The sequence below is a fragment of the Neofelis nebulosa genome, chromosome 9 (genome assembly GCF_028018385.1).
Source record: "Neofelis nebulosa isolate mNeoNeb1 chromosome 9, mNeoNeb1.pri, whole genome shotgun sequence".
Lineage (NCBI taxonomy): Eukaryota > Metazoa > Chordata > Mammalia > Carnivora > Felidae > Neofelis > Neofelis nebulosa.
The window spans coordinates 124,528,095-124,554,958 of NC_080790.1; the positions used below are offsets into that span (position 1 = coordinate 124,528,095).

General features: G+C 44.6%; 1 protein-coding gene across 16 annotated transcripts in view; it reads right to left on the minus strand.

The window, feature by feature from the left end:
- Positions 1–26,864, minus strand: part of PTPRT (protein tyrosine phosphatase receptor type T) — a 1,082,577-nt gene that overhangs the window by 1,022,225 nt on the left and 33,488 nt on the right. The window contains exon 1 of one of the 16 annotated variants that reach the window (XM_058685650.1): positions 16,957–17,059. The exons of the other annotated variants lie outside the window; for them this stretch is intronic. Coding sequence (XP_058541633.1) covers positions 16,957–16,965 — 9 coding nt within the window. The 5' untranslated portion in view covers positions 16,966–17,059. Of the gene's footprint in view, positions 1–16,956; positions 17,060–26,864 lie in introns of those variants that run through there. 16 annotated transcript variants of the gene reach the window in all.

Here is a 26,864-nt window from a genome sequence, read left to right on the forward strand (position 1 = left end):
CATGATCTCACAGTTCAGGAGTCCGAGCACCATATTGAGCTCTGTGCTAACAGCTTAGAGCCTGAAGCCTGCTAAGGATTCTCTCCCTCTCACTCTCTGCCCCTCCCCCACGTGTGCTCTCTTGTTCAAAAATAAGCAAACATTAAAAACAATAAAGCAAAAGGCTGAAACAAGGGTCCTTCAAATGTTCGGAACCACCCCTGCCCCACTTGCCACCAAGAGCACAGATGTACATGAATCCCATCCTCTTTACAAGCCCTGCTCGATTAAAAACAAGCAAACAAAAAAAACCTTGTTTCAACACCTATCCCTTCTATGGGTCTTAGTTAAAACAAGGGGGATAACAAAAACTGGCAGACCCAGACCCATCAATGATCACTGAATGATTCCTATTCCTCCACGGCCCAGGAAGCCAGGCCTCTCAGGCTGCTAGAGACTAACGTGAGTGAACCCCATGGGCCCTCCGACTTGGTGAGAGCAAAGAGAAGGGCAATAAGAGGCTCTGTTCCAGAAAAACGCCTGTCCACAAACGTGAAGGGAGTGATTTCACAGATCCTTCCCCTCCCATCTCCTTTTAATCAATATAGATAAATCCACATGAGAAGAGTGAACCGGTTTCCTGGATTGCACATTGTTCCCAGGCATCGAAGCCATTGGGTATTCAGTGCCTCCAGCACCCAGGGGGTTGCCAGTAGGTGGAGACAGTCCCGACTGACTATATTCAAGCAAACAAGCCCACACCCTTGCTTAGTGCACTTTCTACACTAGGTCTTTTAGAATGTGTGATGTGGTAGAACTGGTCAGTTGCCCCCTCAAATCCATTCTTCTGTTTCTCAATGGGTAACAACATCCCAGTTTTTAGCCAAGCACTATGTTGCCCAAATAAAAAGACGATTTGTCAGCCTCCATTCCATTTTGATATACCTACATGACTGAGTTCTGAATAAAGAACAAGTAGAAGTAGACCTTCCAAAGAGTTACCTTGAAATGAGGAACTATGTTCTTGATCCCCTCCCTCCATCCTGCTACTTCAGATGCAATGGCTGGAACTCAAGCAGCCATCTTGGACCATGAGGTTGGGGGCGGGGGGGGGGGGGGGTGATAGAGGGGTAAACTGGAAGGAGCCTAGGACTCTTTGAATATTACCAATAGTATCACTAGACCAGCTAGATTGCCTCCTCTGCAGCTGTTACAACTTTCATCTATTTCAGCCATGGTTATTAGGTACTATCTAGTACATAGATGTCAGTAGGCCCTTAGCCCTACTCTCTTATGTTCTAACTGAGTCACTTCAGTTTCCCCATCTGTAAAATAGGAAGAAAAACATGTTGTAATTACTTCAAAAGGCTTTTGCGAGATACAAATATTACCTAGTGCAGATATGCTTGATGAAATATAAAGCTCTACAGATATATACATGACTTATTTCCTACAAACAAGATCCTTTTTTAAAGAGAAAATGAAATCGAAGAAAGCCATGTATGAAAAGTCTCTTCTAATTAAGACGACAGGACTTGATCAGACCAACGTGTTCTCTGCTCATCTCTGCCAGGTCATCTCTCCCAACCCCATCCAGGTGATTCTTTATTTTCCAAATGAGAATTTAATTTTGTCCCTACACCATTATTACATCTAAATTAAATATTTATTGGGCTGAATATCAATTGACTTTTAGAAATAAAGATTTGAGATTTATGAGCTAACAGAGTAATTCAATAATTGTAAATTTCACAACTGAGCTTTGTAATCAATTACTGTTTAGTAATGATATAAATGCACGTTGTTCTCAGGAGACCCTGGACAACTATAAATTAGATTCTGCACGCACAACAATCTGGCAACATCTCCACACATGCTTTGCCACTTCTAAGGAGTAACCGAAGCCAGAGATAAGTCCCAGATTGGCTTCCCCCGGCCACGCATCTGGACCCCCCAGTTCACCCATCAGTCAGGTTGTACCGAGACTATACTTAATGAGTGCTCACACAAAACCTAATTCAGAAGATAAATCACCTGGAAGGAAAACCTCACAAGCCAACTCAAAGAGACACTGCACAATGGGTGGGAAATAGAGCATCCAACAAGTAGTTATTGAGTACCTACTACATGCCAGGCACATCAGCATAGAAAACAAAGATACCTGCCCCCCTAGAAGGTGAGAATAAGCAGCAATGAACAAATCAACATAATCAAATTAAACTGGGCTGAACATCAATGGGCTTTTAGAAATAAAGGATGGGAGATTCATGAGCTGACAGTGTTAGAAAGCCATAAATGCCATGAAGAGATTTGTAAGTATTATTCTAATTTTATAAACAAGGAAATTATACTTCAAAGAGAAGTAACTTGTTCAAACTCAGAAACCAACTTCAATTCGAGATTTGAATTGATTCCAAACTCTAACCTCTTCCTCTCACCAACACTAAACGGGTGGGTAAATGGCCAACCTTACACGAGCAACCCTGACCTCATTTCTCCCTGACTACAGAACAGAAATCCTTGTAATTAAGCACCCTCCCCCCATGTCAGAGACTCTAGAGGACAATTAAACACCCTGGAGCTAGACCTGATGGCTTGCACGGATCAACATCCACCATGCTTAAATCTAGACTCAACTTGAGCAAAGTTTCAGTTTCTACATGATGAACACTAGCATTATTTTCACTCTGAAAGAAACTTAAAAGCAATTGTGTGGATCATTGTTCATTTGACAATCCTTCTTGGTCTTCATAGGGCTGGCCAACTACAAGAGAATGCATTATAAATTTGGCTTCTATTGGAATGAAGCTTGGTAAAAGGGGATACTGAAACCCTCAGGGAGACTCCGGTCACAAACCCACAGATTCTGGTAACTGATTAGAGAACTTTCAAGTGAGCTCAGTGATTTCATTTAGAATTCTTTTATATTAATTATTAAAGGTAAATTATGTTGTTAAAAAGGGAAGCCATAGAAAGATGGTTATTTAATGAAATAGGTTAGGGAGGCATTCTGGATAAGGTAATTGATTTAAAAACTGAATGGCGTTTAGAAGGTCTGTCAAAAATAGATTTAAACAACTGAAAATGGTGTACCTGCTATTTATATGATGCTTGAAGATGAAAAGAAAGTAGCTGAAAATCTGGTAGAACCCGACCAAACGTGAAGGAAAGGAAGTTTGTTTATACTGTAAAAAGGGCTTGCCCGATGGCAGGACCTCCTGCCTGGCGACAAACCCCCCCCCCCATCACCCTTCTGTTTATAATGTTCCAAGGAAGAGTTCACATAAGAAGACTTCACACGAATGCTGCCATTTTTCTGAGCGACCCCTTTTCAACCCGAGATGCTAAGATCTCTCAACAATATGGAAAGAGGTTTCAAAAGGGACAGCACACATTTTAGAAACACTCCACTATTTCTACACTTAAAGATGAACTTTGGTTCCAAGAATGACACCAACCCCTCAGTCCTCCTAAATCTCCCTTCCACTCGCAGGCAGGTGACAGAGGCATCCTGTGACAGTCAAAGCGCAGCGGGCAGAGCAGGAATGCTACACACAGGTGGTAAACCACATGGAGTGCACCTTCCAAGCTGGATCATCACTTGAAGGAGGGCTGCCCAGGACAGTCACCCAACCAGCACCATCTGCACTGGAGTTTGCATGAACCGAAAATAGACCTATGATGATTTTCATTCCTTCTTCCCAATGCTACAGGAAAGGAGACATGGCAAGGGTGAGCTGTGGGGCCGAATTCCTTGTGGTTACAAACAACTTCTCCCCACTTTGGATTCTTCCCAAACCCTACATGGAAAAAAAAAAAAAAAAGATTGCAATCAAAAAAGGCTAATCACAAAACACAGCCAGGACACATCAACACCCTAATGCACCTACCGGCATTAATAAAAGCCAAAGAAGCCTGGAGGGCTTATCACCCCTAGCACAGTCCTTGGCCATCCTGTAGCCATGTTACGACAGCCACAAGCACAGGTGAAAGCCCAAGCAAGCCATTACAGTAAGGTGCAATTCAGTGCAGATGTGGCTTCCTATGGCCAACTTAGGCCACAGAGGTCAAGGAGTCCAGGGTGGATGGTCACGGACATGTCCTCCAGCTTGGCATTCCAAAGGGAATTTCCCCATGGAAGGGTGTAGGGTCTGAACAGAGAAAACCTGGGGCCTTGCTCTGTTTCGGATGGCAAAGGAAGCCCCTTCTTTGTACGCCAGATTTGCACTAACCTCCACCTCTCAGTTGGTTTTTGAGGAGTCTCCCCTTGATTGCTTTTCCCAATGCTCTTCCAATAGCCACACATCTCGTACTTCAAAATATTGCTGGCACTTCCATGCTGACAAGAGTCATGGAATAATAGGAGCTTAAGAAGGGTTTCACCCTTTCACAGCAGTGGTGAGGGCCCTGCTTAGAATTATACTGTATTTTCAAGCATTGACCATGGGAAGCCAAGGTTAGGTGTGTGTATGAAGACAATGATGCCTACTGTTAAATCATGAGAAGCAGAACAAGTCTGGATCAGGTAATCCTAGAACAGGCAGATGAAGACAGCCTCACATCCTCCATCAGGCCAGCGAGGAGGTGTTCAACAGGGCACTTAGCCAAAAAAAAAAAAAAAAAAAAAAAAAAAAAAAAAGACAAATAGATTCAAAAAGGGTCAATTTTTTTTATAAAAAGATGCAAAAAATGACCAGTTGTTGACTGATCTACATTTAGTCTAACCTTGGAGCAAGTGCTATCTTATCCTATGTCAGATGACAAAAATGAAGAGCTTTGTAAGGTTCAAGCTCCTACAAGGCACACATTTGTGCTCCTGACAATCTTTGGGTTGCCAACTCACTCTTTCTAGCTTGTCCCAGCGTAACCATTTGGGGGATACCATAATAGGTGAGAAGGACAGAAGGCAGAACAGCATCCTTCACTGGATAGGGCACCAAACAAGAAAGTTCCAGTACCAAGAAGAGACTGCTCTATTAAGAAGCAAAGGATGTAGGTCCTCATTAGGCTCCCCATTTTTATTACCACACTTGAATAAATGGATCTGGGCTTTAAGACCAGGGAAATGCCAAGCCCTTGGCTTTGCTGGCCTCCAGGACATTTGAAAGAAGACCAAAAAAGAGACTGCAGCCTATCAGCCATAAACCCATGGGCCAAAATTCACACCTGGCTGGGGTAGGACTTTCAAAGTTAGGGAGTTGTATCTTTCTGCCAAAGCTCCCATGCTGTAAGCCTAGGACAAGTACCCCAATACCTTCTCAAACTATGCATATTGTAATCAGGAGAAGCTCCCCTTCACCCTAATTTTACATATTTTTAAACATGTAGATGTACATGCATACAATTTGATAGTATACACATTTATACAGGCACATACATAGTATGTATGTGTATATACAAGATTGTTTTCTGTCCATCTACCCTATAAAGCTGTAAGCTCCAGGAGGACACAGTTTATCTGTCTTACTCACTCCCACCTCATCCTGAGCCTAGCCAGGTCGTTCATGAGTTAGTTCAATGAATCTGGCCAAGGAGGAAGGTTTAGCAGTTGAAGGGCAAGGTGGCTTCCCCAGCCTTTCAAATAGGTTCTAATCCTCAGTGCATGAGGAGGTGATTCTTCATAGCGTGCCCTGCAAAAGTGGAGTCTGAAATCCCCTGCTCTCCAAGTACTCAGCCACAAGAGGGGAAGCACCTTTTTCTACTTTTCACAAGCACATAGCTGGCCAAGCTCTGCCCACATGCCTTTCCTGACCCCATAATCTTTCTACCCTGATGGGGAAAAGACACTGATTCTCTGCCAACTTCCTCCCTTCCCCTGCCTTTAGCTGCTATTCTCCTCCATCCCTACTTCCCCTTCCTCACTCCAAAGAGTTCTTTTTTAAGTATTTTGTGATACAGAATCAAGGGAACACAGAGATAGAAATAGAGAGGCCAGAGACAAAAGGAAAGAATTTAGGCCAAAAAACAAAGCTGATCTAGGTTTAAAGACAAGGGCAGTTGAAAAAGGAGAACAGAAAGTTGTGATGTATTTGGACTCCCATAAATAGTTTCTAATAGATGTAAATAACTTAATGTCCTTCAATGATCTTTGCTCCTAGAACACAAAGTCATTCAGAGACTGAACCACATGGCCTTACAGGTTCATAAGGGTTATATTTCACTGATCCAGAAAGTGTGAATCCCAGAAAACCTGACAGATACTGGGGGAAAGAGGAAAACACAGGAATAGACTGCCTTCTCCTTTACCCCAACCCCACCCCTGGAATAAAGAACATCAGGTAGGAGAAGTATTTTTAAAAGTCTGGTACCAGTACAAGGGGAATCGCTTTAAAACTAAAGCCACAGGGGCACCTGGGTGACTCAGTTAAAGAATCCAACTTCAGCTCAGGTCAATGATTTAAGCCCCTCATCGGGCTCTGTGCTGACAGCTCGGATCCTGGAGCCTGCTTCAGATTGTGTGGGGGTGAGTGTGTGTGTGTGTGTGTGTCTCTCTTTGCCCCTCCCCCACTCCGTCTCACTCTCTCAAAAATAAAGACCTTTAAAAAAACTTGAAACAAAAACAAAAAACTAAAGCTACAGATTTGAGAGTCACAGAACCATAGACAACATTCAACTACCACATATGAGTAATGTATTTGCCCCTTCCTATTTCTTACTAACATAGAATCTGAACAGAGTGCATCCTGTTCATGGAGGAAAGAAAAAAAAAAAAAAAAAAAAAAAGAAAAGAAAAGAAAACCAGGATCTCTCACATACTGCAAAACAAAGAAGAGAACAGCATCAAGGGACCTTGCAGGTACAGACCTTCTACAGGATCCAGAAGCAAACTTCACCAATCTGTTGTTCGTGCCAAAATTGGAAACACCACCTCTATCCCACCTCCACTGTTATGCTTGCTCCAGAACCGCCCTGCTTTTGTCCGTATGTTATGGACATTAAAGTGATTTTTACATTCTTCCCACTTTGTTGGAATTTTCAAATTGGTCTGTAATGATTATGCAATCATTTCCATAGTATTTTTAAAACTAACTTGACAGAAAATGAAACAATTTACCTTAATGAAATTTCAAGATTTTTTTAAAATAACTTATTTTCTATTTAAAGTAAAAATATCTTGTCAAAGAATTATCCCTCCAAGAAACACTTAGGCCTAGATAAAGAGGTGGATTGATTTAGACAAGTTTTTTTTTTTTTTTTTAATGTTTATTTTTGAGAGAGATACAGAGCACAAGGAGGGGGAGGGGCAGAGAGAGGACGACAGAATCTGAAGCAGGCTCCAGGCTCTGAGCGGTCAGCACAGAGCCCAAACTCACTAGCAGTGAGATCAAGACCTGAACAGAAGTCACATGCTTAGCCAACTGAGCCACAGGCACCCAACAAGCTTTTATGTTTTTTGTTTTTTGTTTTTTAACAAAGCCAGAAGACTGATAACAGAACTTGACAAAGACAAAAAAAAAAAAAAAAAAAAAAAAAAACAAACCTGAGATCAACCTCTTATGAACATAAACAAAAATCCTAAGTACTTAAGCAAAAGAAAACCTTTAAAATAACACTGTCCTAATGTACTTCATCCCCAAAACAGAGGCTATTAAAAATCATCACTATGTTAACACATTAAAAAGCAAACCTTTTGGGGGCGCCTGGGTGGCGCAGTCGGTTAAGCGTCCGACTTCAGCCAGGTCACGATCTCGCGGTCCGTGAGTTCGAGCCCCGCGTCAGGCTCTGGGCTGATGGCTCGGAGCCTGGAGCCTGTTTCCGGTTCTGTGTCTCCCTCTCTCTCTGCCCCTCCCCCGTTCATGCTCTGTCTCTCTCTGTCCCAAAAATAAATAAAAAACGTTGAAAAAAAAAAAAATTAAAAAAAAAAAAAAAAGCAAACCTTTTGTGAACTCAGTAGACACCAAATAAGCATTTAACCAAATTCCTCAGTCTGGCCTGAGTTTTGGGGGGGGGGGGGGGGAGGGGGAGGACTTGGTAAAGCAGAACCCAGGCTTAATTCAATGAAAGCTTAACACACATAACACATGTCTCTCACACACACACCCCCCACAAAATAATCAGAACATTCAAGCATAACACACATAACACACACACACCACACCATAATCAGAACACTCAAAGATGATACCCTGTAAGTGTTCCCATTAAAGGAAAAAAACAAGAATGCCCACTATCACATTGTTACTTAACATTGTATTCTAAGTGCTATTCAATGCAATTAAAGAACAAAATAAGTGGTATCAAAAGAGATAAAATCCTCTTTAGTTTTAGCTGATTGTATACTTGAAAAACCCAACATCAACTGAGAAGCCTATCCAAAAAACCCAAAATTTTACTAAGATTTAAAAAAAAAAAAAAAAAAAAAAAAAAGCCAATAGCTTCTTACGCTAAGAATAACTACATAGAAAGAACGGGAAGAAATACTTCAAAAGAAAAAGGAAGAATGAATTTTACAAAAACACACAAAACCCTGGAACAAAGTTTTACTGGAGGACAAAAAGGAACTACTGAATCCACCAAATATGTTGTTCTTATGTTCTCTGTAATATCCAATTTTGTGATATTGTAGAAGTAATTCTAATAAGAAAAATTCCAATTTATGAACCTTGACAACATGACTCCAAAATTCATCTGGAAGAATGAACTCGCAATAATAGGGGGAAAAAAAATCTGAAAATGTGATTACTTTAAGGATTTGGTGTGAGTTAACCTGCCAGATAGTAAAACATATTATAATGCTATAGTACAAGAAGAGACAAACATAACAATAGATGCAAATTTATATGGAAGTTTAATGTAAGATAAGAGACATTTCAAATCAGTAAGGAGGATAGAAAGGATTCAATGATGTTAGAACTAGCTAGTCATTTGGAAATTTTCGATCCAAAGCATATATATACACACATAAAGGTTAGAGGAAAAGGCGTTATCTTGGTTTTATGTTAAGAATGGCATTATCCAACCCAAGTCCAGAAACTGAATAAAATGAATGGCTAATTATATAAAAAAAACTGTGCACAAAGAAACGGCAAAAATACATTTTAAATACAACTGTTTACTTTGGTGAAGGAAGAGTGGGCATCCGTTAGAAGGGGGCACAAGGGGAAATTCTGGAAATTCTCTATAATGGCTGTATGGGTGTATGCACATGTAAAATTCACTAAGCTGTAATTATTTGTGCATATCATGTGCATGCTATACCTTAACAGAAAAATAAAGGGAATAAATCAAGCATTTATCCTATCATTCCTAAAGACTTGTCAGCAAAGACTTATGAGGGAATATTCCTCATAAAAGTTAATAAATGCAAAAAGAACAAGTCATTTTGCAACTGCTGATGAAATAACTGGTCTAGAAAATGTCCAACAATGGCTATTAAAACCATTAGGGTGGTGGTTCTCAAATTCCATCATGCATCAGAATCACCTGGTATAATGGTTAATTTTGTGTACACTTAACTGACCAAAATGTGCCTGGATATTTTTGGTCAACGTTATTCTGGGCGTTTCTCTAAGGGTGTTTTTGAAGGAGATTAACATTTAAATAAGACAAAATAACGCAGACAGTCACCATAACACGGGTGGCCTCATCCAGTCCACTGAAGGGCTGAACATAACAAAAGGCCAACCATCCTCCCCAACCCCCCAAACAAGAGGAACTCTGTAGCCAGCTACCTTGGGCTTCATCTGCAAAATCATCTCTCTCTGGTTCTCCAGCCTGCCAGCCTCCCTAATTACACGAGCCAGTTCTTTCTCATAAATACCTCTATCTAAAGTATGAGTGTGTTGGTGAAATACAAATTGCTGGGTCCTACTCTGAGTTTCTGATTCAACAGACCTGAGGTACGACACAATAATTAGCAGGTCTTACAGGTTCCCAATTGAAAATGGTGCTGCTAGTTAAGGGACAAGGAACCACACTGTGAAAACCAACATTAGACAAAAGGTTGACGGGGAAATTTACAATGGATAAAATCCAGCGGACAACATCTAAACTTACTGAGCAAGCTCAACTTCCATTTACAGGACGTGGGGGGAATCAGGAGACATGATACCCCAATACCAGAAAGACACAGTCAACCAAATCCAGCATATGGAAAAATCTACAGAAAATAATGACCCAGAGTCTGCAACAAATAAACGTCATGAAGAAAAGCTAAGGGGGAACAGTCATGGATTAGAGGAAACTAAAAGTCCTTTTTGGGTATGGATTCAGACTTTTTTTTTTTTTTTTTTTTTTTACACTGACAAGTTAAAGAAAACATGGTGCTATGGAAGAACTGGTGTCAGTTTTGTTACACATAGTGATAGAATTATGCTTCTATTTTAACCCCAGCACTATTGACAAAATATCTCAAGCTAGGCAATTCTTGGTCTTGGAGGGCTGTCCTGTGCAATGTAGGACAGATAGCAGCACCCCTGGCCTCTATCTACTCAAGGCCACCAGCAACCACCACCATTACCACTCCCAGTTGTGACAACTGAAAAGATCTCCAGCCACTGCCACATGTCTCCTGGAGGGCAAAACTGCCCTGAAAACTTATAGATTTATCTTCTGAAGAATTTGCAAGTGAAGGGATAGGTTTGGGTTTTTCATTTTAAAATACTCCAAACTACAGGGAGGGGAGATGTTGCTAGAATCACAGAACTTTGGCAATTGCTGGGTGATAAGTACATGGGTATCATTATTCTATTCTAGGCTTTAATGTACGTTTGAATACTCCGGATAAAAAGCTTTATAAGAACACATGTGCAAATACTGTAGAAATATTTTTTAATTTTTTACAGATGTTCATGACATTAAGTGGGGGGAAAAAACAGATCACCAGGCATTGTGAACACTGTGACCCCATTCTGATGGAACACAAAGATCCTCAGAGAGAACAGGCATCCATTACGTTAACTGTCCCCAGGTAATGCAACTGGAGATAATCATTTTCTTCCAATCTGCAGTTTTCAAAGCTTTCTACCTTATATGTATATTTAATATAAACAAATAGACTAATAAAGAAAAGTATTGTTATAGAGACACAATGTGGGCAAGAAAAAGACTATCCAAAGCAAACACAAGATCTCAAAAAATACAACCAGGGAGGCATTGAATTTAGGGTCTTAAAGCCCCTAAGGAAATGGTGTATTACAGCATGCAAATCCATGAATGTACATCTGTGGGTGTGATGGGGAAGGGGTGCTTCCTCATTCTGAGCTTGGGCCTCTACAATTCCATTTGATCTCCCGGTTTCAGAAGGCAGTCACATGAAATACATTTTAGAAAGACTGCTCTCAAACCAAAAAAAAAAAAAAAAAAAAAAAAAAAAAAGGTATTTTCCCTGACAGGCAAATGTTTCAAGGTTTTTTTTAAATAATCACGATGGTGCTTAAATCCAGAGCCAAGTGGAAAACTCAGCTATTAAGCTAGATTCGTGCCCCCAAAGGTTCTGGGTAGCAGGGTTTTGGCTATTCTGCTTTTCAACAAATTATTTGCTATTTAATCACCTGTTGCTTTGTTTGGCTCACCTAAGTGGCTACAGCCTGACTCTGACACCAGTAAATAACCATGAGCCTGATTTCCAGATGTTAGGATTCCTTCCAGAGTGTGTGGCTACATTTCAGTGCCTTGTCTTCAACCCTCCCATGGTCTGCTGTATCATCATGTCCACTTTCACGATCATTCCCTTCCACAAGATGAAGCCCATAAAAACAAAGACGTTGCCCTCTTCAATGCTACGTCCCTAGTGCCTAGAAGAGGGCCTCGTTCATAGTAGATGCATACTAAGTAAGTGCTGAAAAACAATTCAATCGTGTTTCCCTCCCTTTTCCTGAGATCTGGCCTTCTCAGGGAAGATCTATTATTTCTGGGACTACCAAGTGGCCAGAATGATCAGCAGGCTCAGATTCCATTAACATGCTACTTACTCTCACCACCAGTGAATTAACGAAGATGTTAACAGACCCACCCACCATCCCCGGTACCCCCCTCCCCAACACACACACACACACACACACACACACACACACACACACACACACACACCACACCCTCAGCCCTGGTGATACCTCCCATTTACTCCTAGTGCCTCAGCCAGTCTATGCACAATCTCATGGTGTTCTAATAAAACTAATTAATTTCCAGAGTTAAAATTCATGAGGCACCGGATGTAACATCTACATCTATAGCCACTTCTCAATTCCCTCTGGCTGCCGACTTTTTTATTTTGCCCACACAGGCTCCTGAGTGTGTTTGAACATATTCCTACAGCCTTCTCCAGGTCCTCAGCAGCCCACAGATTTTTCTACTACTCCCATTTTCTCAATTCACTCCAGTGTTTGGTGTGAGAATGAACATCAGATTCTGGAATCATAGTCAACTCAATTAACAATACCCTCCCACTCCTGTCTTCTGACCTGCAGATATCCACTCAGGATCCCCACAAGGTCACCCCAAATCCTCTCCTAACCACCACCCCCCCACTTAGAGAGCTAGTCCAACTTCCTCTGAAGCAGAAGAGGAAATTGAGGCCCAGGAATGTGAAGCAGCATGTCCAGGCTAACATGGTGAGGAGCAGTGCAGGGACTGTGACCAAGGGTTTCCTGACCCCCCAAAAGCCGTTTTCCTTCTCCAGGAATCAGCAAACCAACCCTTGTGGGCTAAATTTGGCCCTTAATATTTTGAGAGAAATAGAGCACGGGTGGGGGAGGGGAAGACAGCGAGGCAGACACAGAATCCCAAGCAGGCTCCTCGCTATCAGCACAGAACTCAATGTGCGGCTCCAGCTTATAAAACCGAGAGATCATGACCTGAGCTGAAATCAAGAGTCAGATGCTTAACCAACTGAGCCACTCAGGCGCCCAGCCCTCTACTTTTATCAAGTTTTATTAGCACACAGCAATACCCACTCATTTCCATATGGTCTAGGACTAGTTTGGATTACAAAAGAATTGACTAGCTAGGACAAAGACTTTACAAAGTGTAAGCCTAAAGTTTTTACTATCTTCCCGTTTATCAAAAAAGTTGACTGATCTCCAACACAAAGTTCAAAAGAACAGGAAGTAGGAGAGAAAAGGCAGACGAAGACTGTGAAACGCCAGCTGAGCACCTTGCCAGTCTCCTAAAACGTGAGCAGCTCAAAAAAGGCACATGAGGGACTCCTCAGGACAGAGCCAGTCATGGAACACCTCTTCCCCCACACTACCCATAGCATTTTAGTAGACCCCTTCCAGAAACGCAGCCCCACACACCGTCAGGCACCATTAGCTGCTGGACCAACACCCCCACACACATTCCCCTCCCCCCTGACCCATACATGCTGAGTTCCAAGTGTGCTGTGGCCTCCATAAGTAGGTTTGGAATACACTAACTTCAGCCTGCACAAAAAAGAGCCTCTCAATTCCCCAAGGCAGGAAAGGCAGAGAGACGTGGGACGTTTGCAGCGAGGAAACCTTTTGCAGTTCATAAGAAAAAGCATGGTTTTGGGGATCGGGGGGGGGGGGGGGGGGCGGGGTCAGGCTGTCTGGATTCAAGTGTTGTCTAGAGCCCTCACCTCTGGGAGACCTGCAGTTATTTCTCTGAGCCCATGGCTCTTCACCAGGAAATTAAAAGGTGGCCAACAGCAGTAAGGATTTACTGAGGCAATGTGCATGGGGTTCTGAATGCAGTGCCTGCCACACGGTGCTGAGTCGGGGCACTGGGGAGCAGCTCCGGGAGGACTGCCTTAGACACGCGGACAACAGGGTAACGTATGCAAAATTCCAGTATCCAGAAGAGCCTCTGACACAGAGCCGGGAGCGGGCTTCTTCCGTTCCAAGGGCATTGCTCAAAAACGCAAAGCAAGAGGACAACCGAGCAGACCGGAACTGGTTGCCCTGTGTGGCCTGGAACACAGGGATTGAGGACTCGGCAACTAGGCAGAAAGCCAGCACTGGAGTCAAGCCAATTTGAGTTCCTCCTTCCCTGGCGGGTCGTGATACATGCAAGCCACGTGGCCCTGGGGACACCGACTGGTCTCCCTAAGCCTCAGTTTCCTCATTTAGGGATGACAATATCTCTGTGAAGACTCTGGCGGATGCCATGCCTCAGGGCTTTTGTACTGCGCTCAGGTGAGGCGGGCGGGGGGGGGGGGGGGGGCTGCTGCTGTCATTTAGAACAGTAACACCTCAACCTGGAAACGTGCTGCCCACCCGACCACCCCTGGTTCTCTGTCCTGGACACAACGCGCCCTGGCTTGTGACTAGGGCACTAACCCTGCTTCCCACCACCCCCCTCAGTCATGGAGGGCCCTGCCTTCCCGAGTCTCCCACCCTGCCGGTCCCCAGCGCAGCCCTACACACCCTCAGGGAACACCTGCCATCAACACCGCTCTCTGCGTCCTTATGTCAACAAGAGACCCGCCCCAGAGGACGCAGAGCCACCGTCACGCAACACAGACGTGCTGGGGCCCGAGCCTTCCCCTGCAGCCTCGGGGGAGCAGCTCACCCGGTCTGGGCACACACTCACTTTGGAAAACGCCGGATTCGGCTCGGTTAACCACCGCGTCCGTGCCTCCCCGCCAGCACCGCAGACGCGCGGCTCCGACGCCGTGGAAGGGCCGCCCCGAGTACCGCGCGCCCTTCCCACCAAAGTAAACCCGTCACCTGGCCCACAGCCGCGGCCGAACGGCCAGGAGCTTTCTCACCAGAACGCCGCTGATGGACTCCGCGGCAACCCCCCCAACCCATCGCCACCCCAGCTACCCTGAACCACTTACTGAACCTTTCCTCGCGTGTGGGACTCCACAGCCTCTGCGCGGGCTTGCAGGGCCCAGCCAGGCCTCGCTGCCACCCTGCCACGCTCCTGAGAGCCCCAATGAGCCACGGCCGTCTGAGTGCACGCCCCCTCTTCTTGGGTCTCGTCTCCCTCCGTGGAGCACGCCCACCACGTGGGGCTCATTCCCCGCCCTGTGGAGCACGCCCTCACCATGTGGGGCTCGTTTCCCACCGCGTGGAGCTTGTTTTCCACCATGTGGAGCACGCCCCAGCCACGTGGGGCTCGTTTTCCACAGGTGGAGCATGCCCCAGCCATGTTAGGCTCCTCCCCGCCTTGTGGCGCTCAGCCCTGCCAGTGGGGCTCATTCCCCACCATGTGGAACACACCCCTGCACGATGGGGGCTCATTCCCACCACTTGGGAGTTCATTCCCCCTGCATGGAGCACGCCCCCACCCAGGGAGCTTGTCCCCCCACCATGATCTCGCCCATAGTGGTGCCCATCCACTTCCACGTGGCGGCATGAGGTGGCACCCAGGGAGCCCTAGAACCAAACGAGAACGAGCCACGCACTGTATTCGTCCCTGTTCCCATAAGGGTTGTAGGTGTTCTTTGCCCACTCACTGCTGAGGAACCCAAATGCTGAGCATTCACGGTGGCCGGAGTTAGAAAACGGCCACACCAGGCCAAGAACCCAGAAAAGACACCAAAGGGGCGTTGCCAATTCCTCTGCCACAGGGGGTGCTTTTTCCTCTTCCTCCTTTCACATGCTCAGGGCAGGATGAGGACACAAAAGACTTCAAGGGACTTCACAAGAACAGAAGAAACATTTTAAATATGCGTTAGGAGATTTTTGTAAAGATAATCCAGAAATACAGTGAAATGTAAAGCAAAAGAGCATACAATAAAATCTCTCTCCTACACCTGCCCACCAGCCACCTAGTTTCCTCCCCTGGAGAAATATTAGCACTTTCTTGTGTTTTCTTCTGGTGGTAATCTATGCAGATTATGTATATACAAACCTGTGTATGTGTGTTGTGTGTGTCCTTTTGTTACACAACTGATAAGCCACTAGACAAAGTTCTACACATTGCTTTTTTCAATTGATAAATCTTGGATATTGTTCCATATTAATGTTTAGACATCTTGCTCTTTCTCTTTAATTTTACTCCATAGTATAGTCAATTACCTTTATGTCTGGTCTCTTGCAAGTATGAGGAAAGCTGCAATGAATATCCTAGCATGTACATTTCCTGCACGTGAGCACACACACACACAACGATGCAGCAGGTGGAAATCCTACAAGGTGGAACTACTTTTAAATGGACAAGAGTCAGCAAATCTTATCTAGGGCTGTGTGTGTGTGTGTGTGTGTGTGTGTGTGTGTGTGTGTTGTGTGTGTGTGTGTGTGTGTGTGTGTGTGTATTAATGGGATGAGATCTTCCAGTTGTAGAATATCAAAGCTAAATTGGAACTCATCCTATTTCAATTCTTCTGCTTTTCTTTGAGTCTCTTGTTCCTCAATTTCATCCATGCTTTTGGTTATTAATGCCCCCATTCAGTGTTTCATATTCGCTGGGCCTTCTTAATCCAGTTTACTTTTTTGAGGCTTAATACCCTTACAGAACCACCGTGTGTGAAATTATCTTTTACAATGCTGAATCCAAGCAGTTTATAGTTTTCAGTCAATTACTCCCAACTGCCAGAGCTGTGCTCAGGATAACATTTCTGGCTAAATTTCTTCTTGGATCATGAATTCTCAGACACGACTAATCCTCGTGTCTGGTGAGGCCACATATTCGGACTCACACTCAGGCCAAAGATTCTCTGCAAACTGGGATATTCATACTCAGAAGCCACAAGTGTTCAGGAAAATTTTAGTACAAATACTGGTCTGATAAACTGGATGACATTTCAGAGCCCCTGATAAAGAGTTAACTTAAGAAATCCTGTAGCAAATCCGTTTGTAATTTTTTTTCTTAAATCCTTTTGATTAATAATAAAAAAAAATCACTGGCCATTAATTTAACTCTATCAGTTAACTATGCAACAGACTACCCCCCAAATTCAGTGGCCTCAAACAACCACCATTTGGTTACCTCATGATTCTGTGGGTCAGTACTTTGATCTAGGCTCATCTGGGTGATTCTTCTAATGATCTAGGCTGATGGGTGATCAGCAGCTGCTCAGGGGCTCTGCTTCTAGAGTTAGCTGGTTATTAGCTGGGGCGATGGGGGTACCTGGGTCATGTATGTGTCATCATCCAGCAGGCTAATGGGCTTCCTCACGCAGAGGTATCAGCAGGGATCCCAGGAGAAGAGAACATGCCTCAATGCACAAGTACTTTTCAAACCTCAGCCCAGTGTCACATTTATTCCTGTCCCGTTGGTCAAAAGGAGTCACATAACTAAGTTCAGATTCCAAGGGTAGAGAAACAGATGCCACTTCTTCATAGAAGGAGCCATAATGTCATAATGCAAAGGCACAGATGCAGATAAGGGGGAGAACTGACCACATCAACTGTTTAGAGACTCATCCAACCTAAATGATACTTGTATAGGGCTTTATAATATCAAGCTGCTCTCACTCACATGGACTTTATTCCTAGAACAGTTTCCTCAAACAAGATCCACCGAAAGCAACCACTGGAGAGACCTCCAACACCAGGTCATCCCACAATGAGCATCTGGATACCCTTGATCCAGCTGTGGCGGGCCTCTGAAGGGCTGCCCTCAAGGCCACCGTGGCACAGAAGAAAGGGCACCCCCCCCCATGGGGTACAAGAGACTTAAGATTAACCTCAGTGCTCAGAGCAAATTATTTCAATTCCACGTGCCCTCCCCTCCCTCGTTTGCCATCACAGGGGTGGCAGAAGCAACGCAGAGAGGGCTGTGGTGAGGCTTCAAAGCAAACAACCTTTTGCCTAGGCCTCAGGGGCCTGGAAGTGCCCCCAAGACTGTGTGCAGAAGACTTGAAACAGTGAATTAGGCCCCAAGTTCTAAAAAGACTTGATAACTCAAATAAGAATGATCTATGTGAGCAGGAGGCTCAAAAGAAGGCCAAGGCTATAAGCTGGCATTCAACGGAAACGAAACAAGTGTGGCCATGGGACACAGGGCTGCACCCCAGTCAGGATGGGAAATTTTAAAGAGGGCAGAGCTGTGTGTTCTCTGTGACCCCCATGGAAATGGCCAGGTCTGGGTCTTGCACTAAACGCTCCTTCTTCCCAAAGGAGAGTGAGTCCCCAGGAGTCCTTGCTAGGAAAAGAGTTCTCCCTGACGAAAGAAAGGCACGTGAGTACATGTGGTTCCATTAAAGGCCAGAAGAAATCATGCTGCTTGCCCTCTATGAAAGGAAATACACACCCTATCACAACCACTTTTGTATTTCTAGGTAAATAACGAGAGCAATAACTACAATTTGTTGAATATCAACCATATGGCATATACTGCCAGTCAACCGACCTACATTAAATAATTAGCATTCAGACCATGATTATCCATTCAATGACTTTGAGTACCCATGAAGTAAGTGCTAGATTCCATGTGAGGGGCCAGAGAAGCAGCAATTCTATGTGGCAGGTACAGTGCCCAATGGAGCCTTAGGGGGCGATCACAACCACTGATGACACCATTGCTGCCTACACCACACCACCAACAAAAGACCACACCGTATCACCACAGGCCAGCTTTACTCACATTTTCTCGGTGACTTCCATGATTACCACTAGAGATAGGCTTTGGGAACTCCATGTTACAAATAAGTAAACTGAGGCACACAGAACTTGTCCAGGAGCATACAGCCTGCAGGTGTTGGATTCAAACCAAGGAGAATCACATGTTCCGTAGCAAGCTCCTCTTCTCCCAGTAAGTAAGGGCCCTGTGGAGCACCAAGGGGTCCCAGGTGGGATCAGAAGCCTCCCCTCCCCCTCGCCATGGTTATTTTCAACAATCCCCTCCACTTTCCCTTCCTAAGCCTCTTAGACAAAGGCAAGTGGTGCCCATTTCTGCAATCCCTCTCCCTCCTCCTTTGGACTTTTCCAGAGTCTTCAGCAAATTGATCTAATATAAATTCAACAGCTCACTGGCTCTAATTCTCAGCCCTGGCTCTTTATCTGCCTAAAGGGCTCACGGGGTTGCTAACTCGGCACTTGAATAAAATCTAACACTTACACATTCATGCATTCACTCATTCATTCAACAAAACAAGCACCCACTAAATGCCAGGCCCGGTGTGAGTGCACCGAGATGCTGCAGAGTTTTATGCAGGGAGGTGACATGATTACACTTATGTAAAAATGTCACTGTGGCCCCTTGTGGGAAAAAGGAGAACAGGGGGACGGGGTACGAGAGATGCCAGCCTGGACAAAGGCGGCAATAACAGGGATGGAGAAGAGCAGGTAGGATCTGTTCTGATTTGGGTTCAAATCTCAGAAGAGGAGTCCCAGCCACAGATACAGAGGAGGGGAGTCCTGTCATGTAAATGTATTGGGTGCAGCAGACATCCCATAGGCCGACAGCTCTCAACTGAAGGGCAGAATCTGATCCAGACTCCTTGGGAAGCTTTGTGCAGGCTCTTCTCCCCAGTGATTCTGGTCAGGCAGGAAATGGGTACTTCAGCTTGCAAAATTCCCCAAGCAATCTCCCCATCTCAGCCCACCAAGAGCCACCAACACGTGCAAAGTAGAGACGGAGAAGTTAACCTAGACCAGAACCCCAATCAATTTCAGCTGAGAGAACAAGCCCACAGAGAAGCCTGGAAAGCAGCTTCCAGAACCCCTGGTCAACGCAGCCACTGGAGGAAGAGCAACTGGTCAACAGCACGGAAGGCCGTGGGGCAGTGGCCGGGAGAAGATGTGGGGTCTTTGCTTGCTTCTTCACTTACTAAGACGAATTAGTTGAGCATATATACATGCTGGAGGGAAAGTGTCTTGGGGGAACCCAAGACCAACCCTATATTCGATGGTTTACTGGAGGACACACAGGACTCAGCATAGAGTCCACGCACAGCTGTGATCTATTCCAGTGAAAGGACACAAAGCAAATCAGCAAAAGGAAAAGATGTGTGGGGTGACGTCTGGAGGAAACCAGGTGCAAGCTCCCCAGAGTCCTGGCCCTGTGGACTCATGCAGGATGCACTTCATTCCTCCAACAATGAGTTGTGACAACATGTGTAGAGTGTTATCTGTGAGGGAGGTTCATTAGAGACTCAGTGCCCAATGTTTTTATCAGGGGTGGTCATGCAAGCACCCCCTGCCTCGCACATTCCGAAATTCCAGACTCCCAGAAGGAAAACAGGCATAGCATAACTGACACTTTGTTCAAACACTTAGTCACAGTGAGTCAGTCTTATCAGTTAGGGAATGGTAGAAACACTCCTGAAGTTCAAGTTCCCAGGGACAGGAAACCTGATAGAACATGTATGTTGTCCTATAGAGCCAAGGGGGGCTTCAGATGCCAGCATCCCAGACAGCTGGTGGCAGGACATGGAGGGCACTCTCATCTGATGCCTGATGTTTTCTCTGAGAAGGAGAAGAGAGACCTCTGGCAGACAGGGAAGAAGATGTGGCAGACTACAGAGGAGACGGAAAATGTCGACCAGGCACAGGGAAAAGTTATGGAGCCAACCTGCAGGCCCAGATGAGAGTAGGGATGATACATTTACAGAGGCCACATTTTTAAGATTTGAGGAATTTTGCCAGCAGCATCCAGCCACCTGATAAAAGAAAGAGAAGAAAAAGAGCTGAATTGTCCAGGTGTTGGGCTCGAGGTAGAGACAGAGGAGAAGGGAACTAGGGTTTCAGGAAGGAGAATGGCAGATGTGAGGACTGTGGAATCCATGCAGACTTGGAAAGGAAAGGTCGTAAAAGGACCAGACAGACAGCAAACTGAACATAAGGATCTTGATATAGGCACCTCCATCCAAAATGGCAATTTCGTAACTGTAGTAATCAGACCAGGGTGGTATCTAGAAGTCCCTTTGGTAACAATCCCACCTAACATATGAATGCCTTCTACAGGATCCCAGGCAAGTGGTCATGGAGTTCTTCTTGAATACATCTGATAACAGGAAACTCACCACCTTACAAGGAACCCATGCATTTCTGGGCATTTGTATTCATGCAAAAGTCCTACCTATTGCCAAGTGATAATCTGCCTGCTGGAACTTTTGGACTCTGGTTATGCCATCCACAGCCACACAGAACAAGGGTCCAAGATAGAGTACCACATCGCCCATGCAAACATATTGGTGTGGTAACCCTTGGCTCTTCCCACTGCATAGGGATCTATCACTCCCAGGAGTCAATGACCGTGTGTGTGGCGATGGCTCCAAGATCTAAAATTCCAGCTTCTCTCCAAACTCTAGACTCAAAAACTCCACTGCTTACCAGATACCCACACTGCAATACCCCCCCACGGGCACTCACACTCCGCATGCACCCAGATACGAACTTGTGATCTTGTCCCCTACACAACCAAACACGCTGCATTGGAGGATGTATCATATCCAGTTTCCATCTGGGCATCAACTTTGACTCTCTCTCCTCAAATATCCAGATCACCACCAGCCTGTTGATTCTCTCTCCTAACTGGTTCTCAAGTCCATCCACTCAATCTCCTCCGTGCTCACTGCCATGACTCCAGTTGAGGCCACCGCTATGTCTCAAAGATGTTGCCTAGCTCATCTCCTGTCTGCCACCTTATTTCCTCCATCCGTTTTACCGGCTTGGAAGTGAAAGTGATGATTCTAAAACGCAAAGTTGGTCCCAACACATCACTGCCTAAAACTCATTAGTGGCTCTCACTGCCCTGAGGATACAGTCGTAACTTAGCCCATGATCTATATTTCTCTGCAAGATCTGCCTGTTCACCATTCTGGCCTCACCTCTTACTCTATAGCACCCTCCAACTCTATACTCCAACCACATTTAACATTCTGTTCCCCCAAAGTGCCATACCGGCTCACCTCTGAGCCAATGCAGAGACTGTTTCCTCTGTCTTATCCTTACCCCCTGCTTCTACATGCAATGCTGGACTTCTCTCAACAGTTTCTCTTGCTGTTTCATAATTATCTGTCCATTTATCTGCCTCCTTCCAAAGTCTCTGATCTCCAAGGAAACATGTTTACGTTGTTCACCAATGTGTCTCTAGTCCTAACACATCAGAAGCCCTCTATAAATACTTGTTGAAAGAAAACAAGAATTTCCATCTGTCAATCACCTCCAGTGGTCTGTTCCCTATACTTCTATTAATGCAGCCCCAAATAACATTGGTTTTTTAAGTTGCCACAGTTCACTATAGATGCACATCTAATTTCCCCTAGTTGAACACCTCAAACTTTTTTCCATTACCTACTGCTAAATCTGGTCTACTCCATATCACACCCAAGCAATACCCCAATTTAAATACTTGCTGCAGGAGTTTCTTATCAAGACAGAAAGAAGGAAAACCCATTTTCAGGATGAAAAGGGAACATGAACAGTTTCAGCTTCCATTTTTCTCCGGTTTTGCCCTGTTCACAGATTAATTTCTGGCACCAGGATCTGTGGCCAGATAGCAGAGAATAGTACAGAAGCGCCTTCCCTGACTCACAGAAGCCAGCAAGAATCACTCTCTTCACAATCGTCCATCTTACAATGTGTCTAATTATAACTGAATAAATTACTTCTGCCATTCTGCAGAAATACTTAAAATAAATAGCTCTCATTCCTTGAATTAAAATCATAGTCTTTTGTTCACTGTTTTCTGTTTCATAAAGCAACAGAGCCTGTTGATTAAAGATCATTTATAGGACTTCATTTTCCATCTATTTTATGATATCACTTTAAAATACCCCCAAATATTCAGCTGCAAGGAGGGATAAGAACTACTGGAAATTGGCTCTTTGAGACTTTTTGATGAGAAATGAAGTTGTGGATGTAACTCTCAACAAATGAACATATATTAGAAAGGCCTATTTTAATAACTGCTTGGTTCTTCTCCCTGAATTTTTTTCTCTGCCCAACTTCCTATATTTTTCTTGAGATTACAACATAATCCCCACTGACACACTAAATATTACCTCTCTATAGTGAATGGATGACACTGAGACAATAAATCACTTTGAGCTAACACAATATGCCAACCAGCCCCAGCTAAGCCAAATATTTGACGAAAGACATACAAACTGAAATTTAGCAAGGCAGGAACACTCTGGGAATTATGTCCTGAATATCAACCATCGCTAGTACCTCTGAAATGAAAAAATTAGATGTACAAGGAGGCCACATGTGAATGCATAAAATAGATGATTTTGTGACCAGACTAGCCACAGTTAGCCAATCCCGGGAGACACCTTAGAAAGAAATTCTGGCTAGGCCACCCTCCAAACTTAGTTGATGTCATGTCAAAATAAAGACTCCTCAGTCCTGGCCCAAAAACAAACAAGCAAACATGACCCGTTGTTTTCCTGCAGCAATGCAGAAATAAGCATGACGTCAGTGAAAAAGAGTAGCCAGTGGTGAACTTGGCATGACACTAACAAAGCTGACATGTCGGGGGCCCTCACTTACACACATCCCTTTCAAGACCCTGTACCTGATTTTGAATTTAAACTGTCGTATTCTTTTTCTTAAAGCACTCCCCTAAGTTGTGTATACCTTCACAAAACCTCCTGGACCTGCCCCTGTTGACCCTGCTTCACAAGTGATTCTAAACAGGCCTTCAGAGATGCCCTCAGCTGTCAGTAGGAATAGGTTGTGTTCACAGGTCATGTGAAGTCCCCACACAGTAGACGGAGCATCCTTGGCCAGTGCCCAAGACCCTCCCAGAGCCGCCCAGCAGAACCTCTCTGACGCCAATCTCACTGCCCCTTGCCTCCTGCTGGAAACACCAGTAATAATTCATCCCAGTTTTACTTGCACTAAGCACACTCAGCCCCAGGAAGCACACTCAGCTTCCACACTCTGGAAGCTTCTCCTTCGGGACCCACTGAAGGGGCACCAGCTCTGAGAAAGCTTTTCTGCTGTCTGCCCCCCAGATCAAGCTGACTACATCCTCCCCTGTGCCTGCCAGCTAGGGGCTCAGTAACTACCTGAATTCTGCCTCCTCCACTTACCAGAAACCCCCCATGCCTCAGTTTCCCCACCAATGAAATGAGAGACAACATCTACCCCCCTCGTCAAGCAGACATGATAATCTTTGTTGCGAAAAAAAGAAATGCCAGCCACCGTCGTCATTGTCATTCAACACATCCCTCAATCAGAAATCCCTCAGCAGTTCACTCTCCCCCAAGAGACCGAGGACTTCTCAACAGCAGAGATGGGAGCTTGCACACAGAGCTCGGCGCTACATAAATGTTTGCTGAACACACGAAGGAATTAAGTGATATTTATATTCTGACCAACAGAGGTAGGATTCAATAATGCATCCCACAGGCTCTTGTTTGCTAACATTTTAAGTCTATATAGGAGAATTTGATGAAAAGCAGAAGACAGGAGGAACGGGAAGCAAAGCAACTCTGCCTGATGTTTCTCTGCAAGTCTGTAAGTCCTCCCTCTCCACCATACACCTGCAGATCCCACAGCTGCTAGTTGTCTACACAATATTCCTCCAAGATAGGCACCATCCCTCTACCTCTGTCTATGGACAGACCTCCCAGGGACCTTGAGATGAATGGAGACACTGGTCAAAGCCAAAGGCAGACCGCACAACTTAGCACCCTCACCCTTGGCAATAAGCACGCACACCATCCTGCCCATCCAGCTCCCTCCCGTGGAATTAGACATCGTAGGTAACTCTGGAGCCCTAGACAACAATTTAAACTTGCAAAAGATCTCCTTGAGCAAAGCAAGAGCTCTACCTGTGGTAGCTGCACAGAAGGTGTGAAAAAAATTTGTGGGTGCCTCAACACAGATTGTTGACATCACACCCCCAGGCTGGGAGGTGTGGTCTGCCTCCGTATTCAAACTCATCTCCAGTCCCACCCTCACAGCTGACCTTGCTCTCAACTCTAGAGAACTCACAGTTTGAGAACGTGCCTCAGTCGTTCCCATCCCACTGCCCTAGCACGTCATCACCCCTGCCCGGAGCACATTCTCACCAACCCTCCATCCCAACTCTGGGACAAAAGATAGCCGATGCAAGAATTTCTATTTCTTCCAAACCCCTCACCACCCCTGTGAGGCCCTCTGGGCCCTCTTCCTCCGAGTCCTCTGGTTCTTGTCACATGGCTTTTAGCACTTTCCTTCCCACATCACATCTGTGTGTGTGTCTTCCATCCAGCAGACCTGACCATATCTCCATGGAACAGGAACGAGATATTTCATCACAACCCCAGCACCCAGCAGAGGAACTGACGCACACAGCAGGTGCTCTTTATTTGTCTGATGAATGAATGGTTCATGAACAATCTCCCCTGAGACCTGAATTATGTTCCACATAACCCCTGAACTTCTTAAAAGAACAAGCATTTCCAACCAGTGGATCATTGTTCATTATTCCCAAAACCAGCCTGGTTTTTTTGTTTGGTTGGTTGGTCGGGTTTTTTTGTTTTGTTTTGTTTTGTTTTGCAGAAGGAATATAGAATATGCAGGTTGGTTTTTTCAGGAAAAAAAATTACCCATAGTGGAACCACGCTAGAAGCTCAGGTGCAGTGGTGGTATAGAGGTAGCATGCCTCAAAAATGTACTGTCTGCTATCGTTTTTATAGGCAAAAAAATAATACTAATAGTAAGACAGCAAAAATGAAGCAGTATGATGCATCTCACTTGCACCTTTGAGACTGCAAAACCTCAGTACTTTCTGCTCAAGAAATCTTTAAAGTGCCTGAGGGAGGGGACGCCTGGGTGGCTCAAGCCTGGGTGGTTAAGCATCTGACTTCAGCTCAGGTCATGATGTCACGGTTTTGAGCCCCGCATCGAGCTCTGTGCTGACAGCTCAGAGCCTGGAGCCTGCTTCAGATTCTGTGTCTCCCTCTCTCTCTGCCCCTTCCCTGCTCGTGCTTTCTCTCTCTCTCTCTCTCTTTCTCTCTCTCTCTCTTTCTCAAAAATAAAATAAACATTAAAATTTTTTTTAAAAATAAAGTGCCTGAGACAGGTCAGGGATGTTTTTTAAAATGTCTGTGTAATATTCTTACTTCTGGAAGACAAATTAATGCTGCAGAGTAACTGGGGAAGAGGGGGAAAAAAATCCTTATTCATGTTCGCTTGCAATGCAGTTTGCTTTAATTGTTTTCTCATGTAATTACATATATTACTGATGTAATTACAAATGATACACATATTTGATTTGTGCAATTATAGAATAGTATATAATTTTTATATGTGGTATGTTTCTTTCTCCCCAAGATCCCTTTGTAAAGGAAACAATTTATCATTTCTGAAAATATGCCCCTGTGCATTACATTTTAATAAAGTAAAAATTAGTAAATATTTGCCTTTCTTTTTGTATTCAACAAAACAAACCTCGTTGTGAAAATTCAAATTTATAAAGGTTCATTCTGTGCCCTGAAAAACTGCTTCTGCTAGGCTAATTCTCCCATTGGAGAAAAGCCAGCCAAACATTATCACAAAGAAAAGTATTTACAGAACACCTGCTGCATGCAAGGGCATGGTTCAAGGAGGTATTTGTGATGGCCTAGGGTAGAAGGAAATAACCTCTCCCAGAAATGGAGAAGCACCCCTATTCTGGAGTGGAAGAGATGGACAAGAAAGCTGGGCTCCATCCCTTATCAGCTGTGCATGCTTGAGCAAGTGACTAAAACCCACACAGCTTCCATACAGTGGAGCTAATACCACCTCATTCACTGTGAGCATTAAACGAGATAATGTATGTGAAAGGCCCAGTGTGTGCATCAAGCAGTAGGTAGTTCTTGCTGTGACAGCATAAATCATAACCCTCATTTACTGTTTTGTATTTTGACTTGCAATATCACAATTCATGTGATGTGCTGCACAGCACCAGGGTCTCTTGGCCTCACATTTTTGTAAGTCAAATGACAACAACCCAGACTCATTCAAAGGAGGGGAACTGTGAAGCACTCAGGGGAGAAATGTGAACACCCTAGAGATGTGCAGGGAGGAGGAGATGTGGAGGGGAATACACAATCCCCAGCTGTAAAGACCAGAAGGGAATTTCTACACAATTCTAATCCTACTAGTGACCCACAC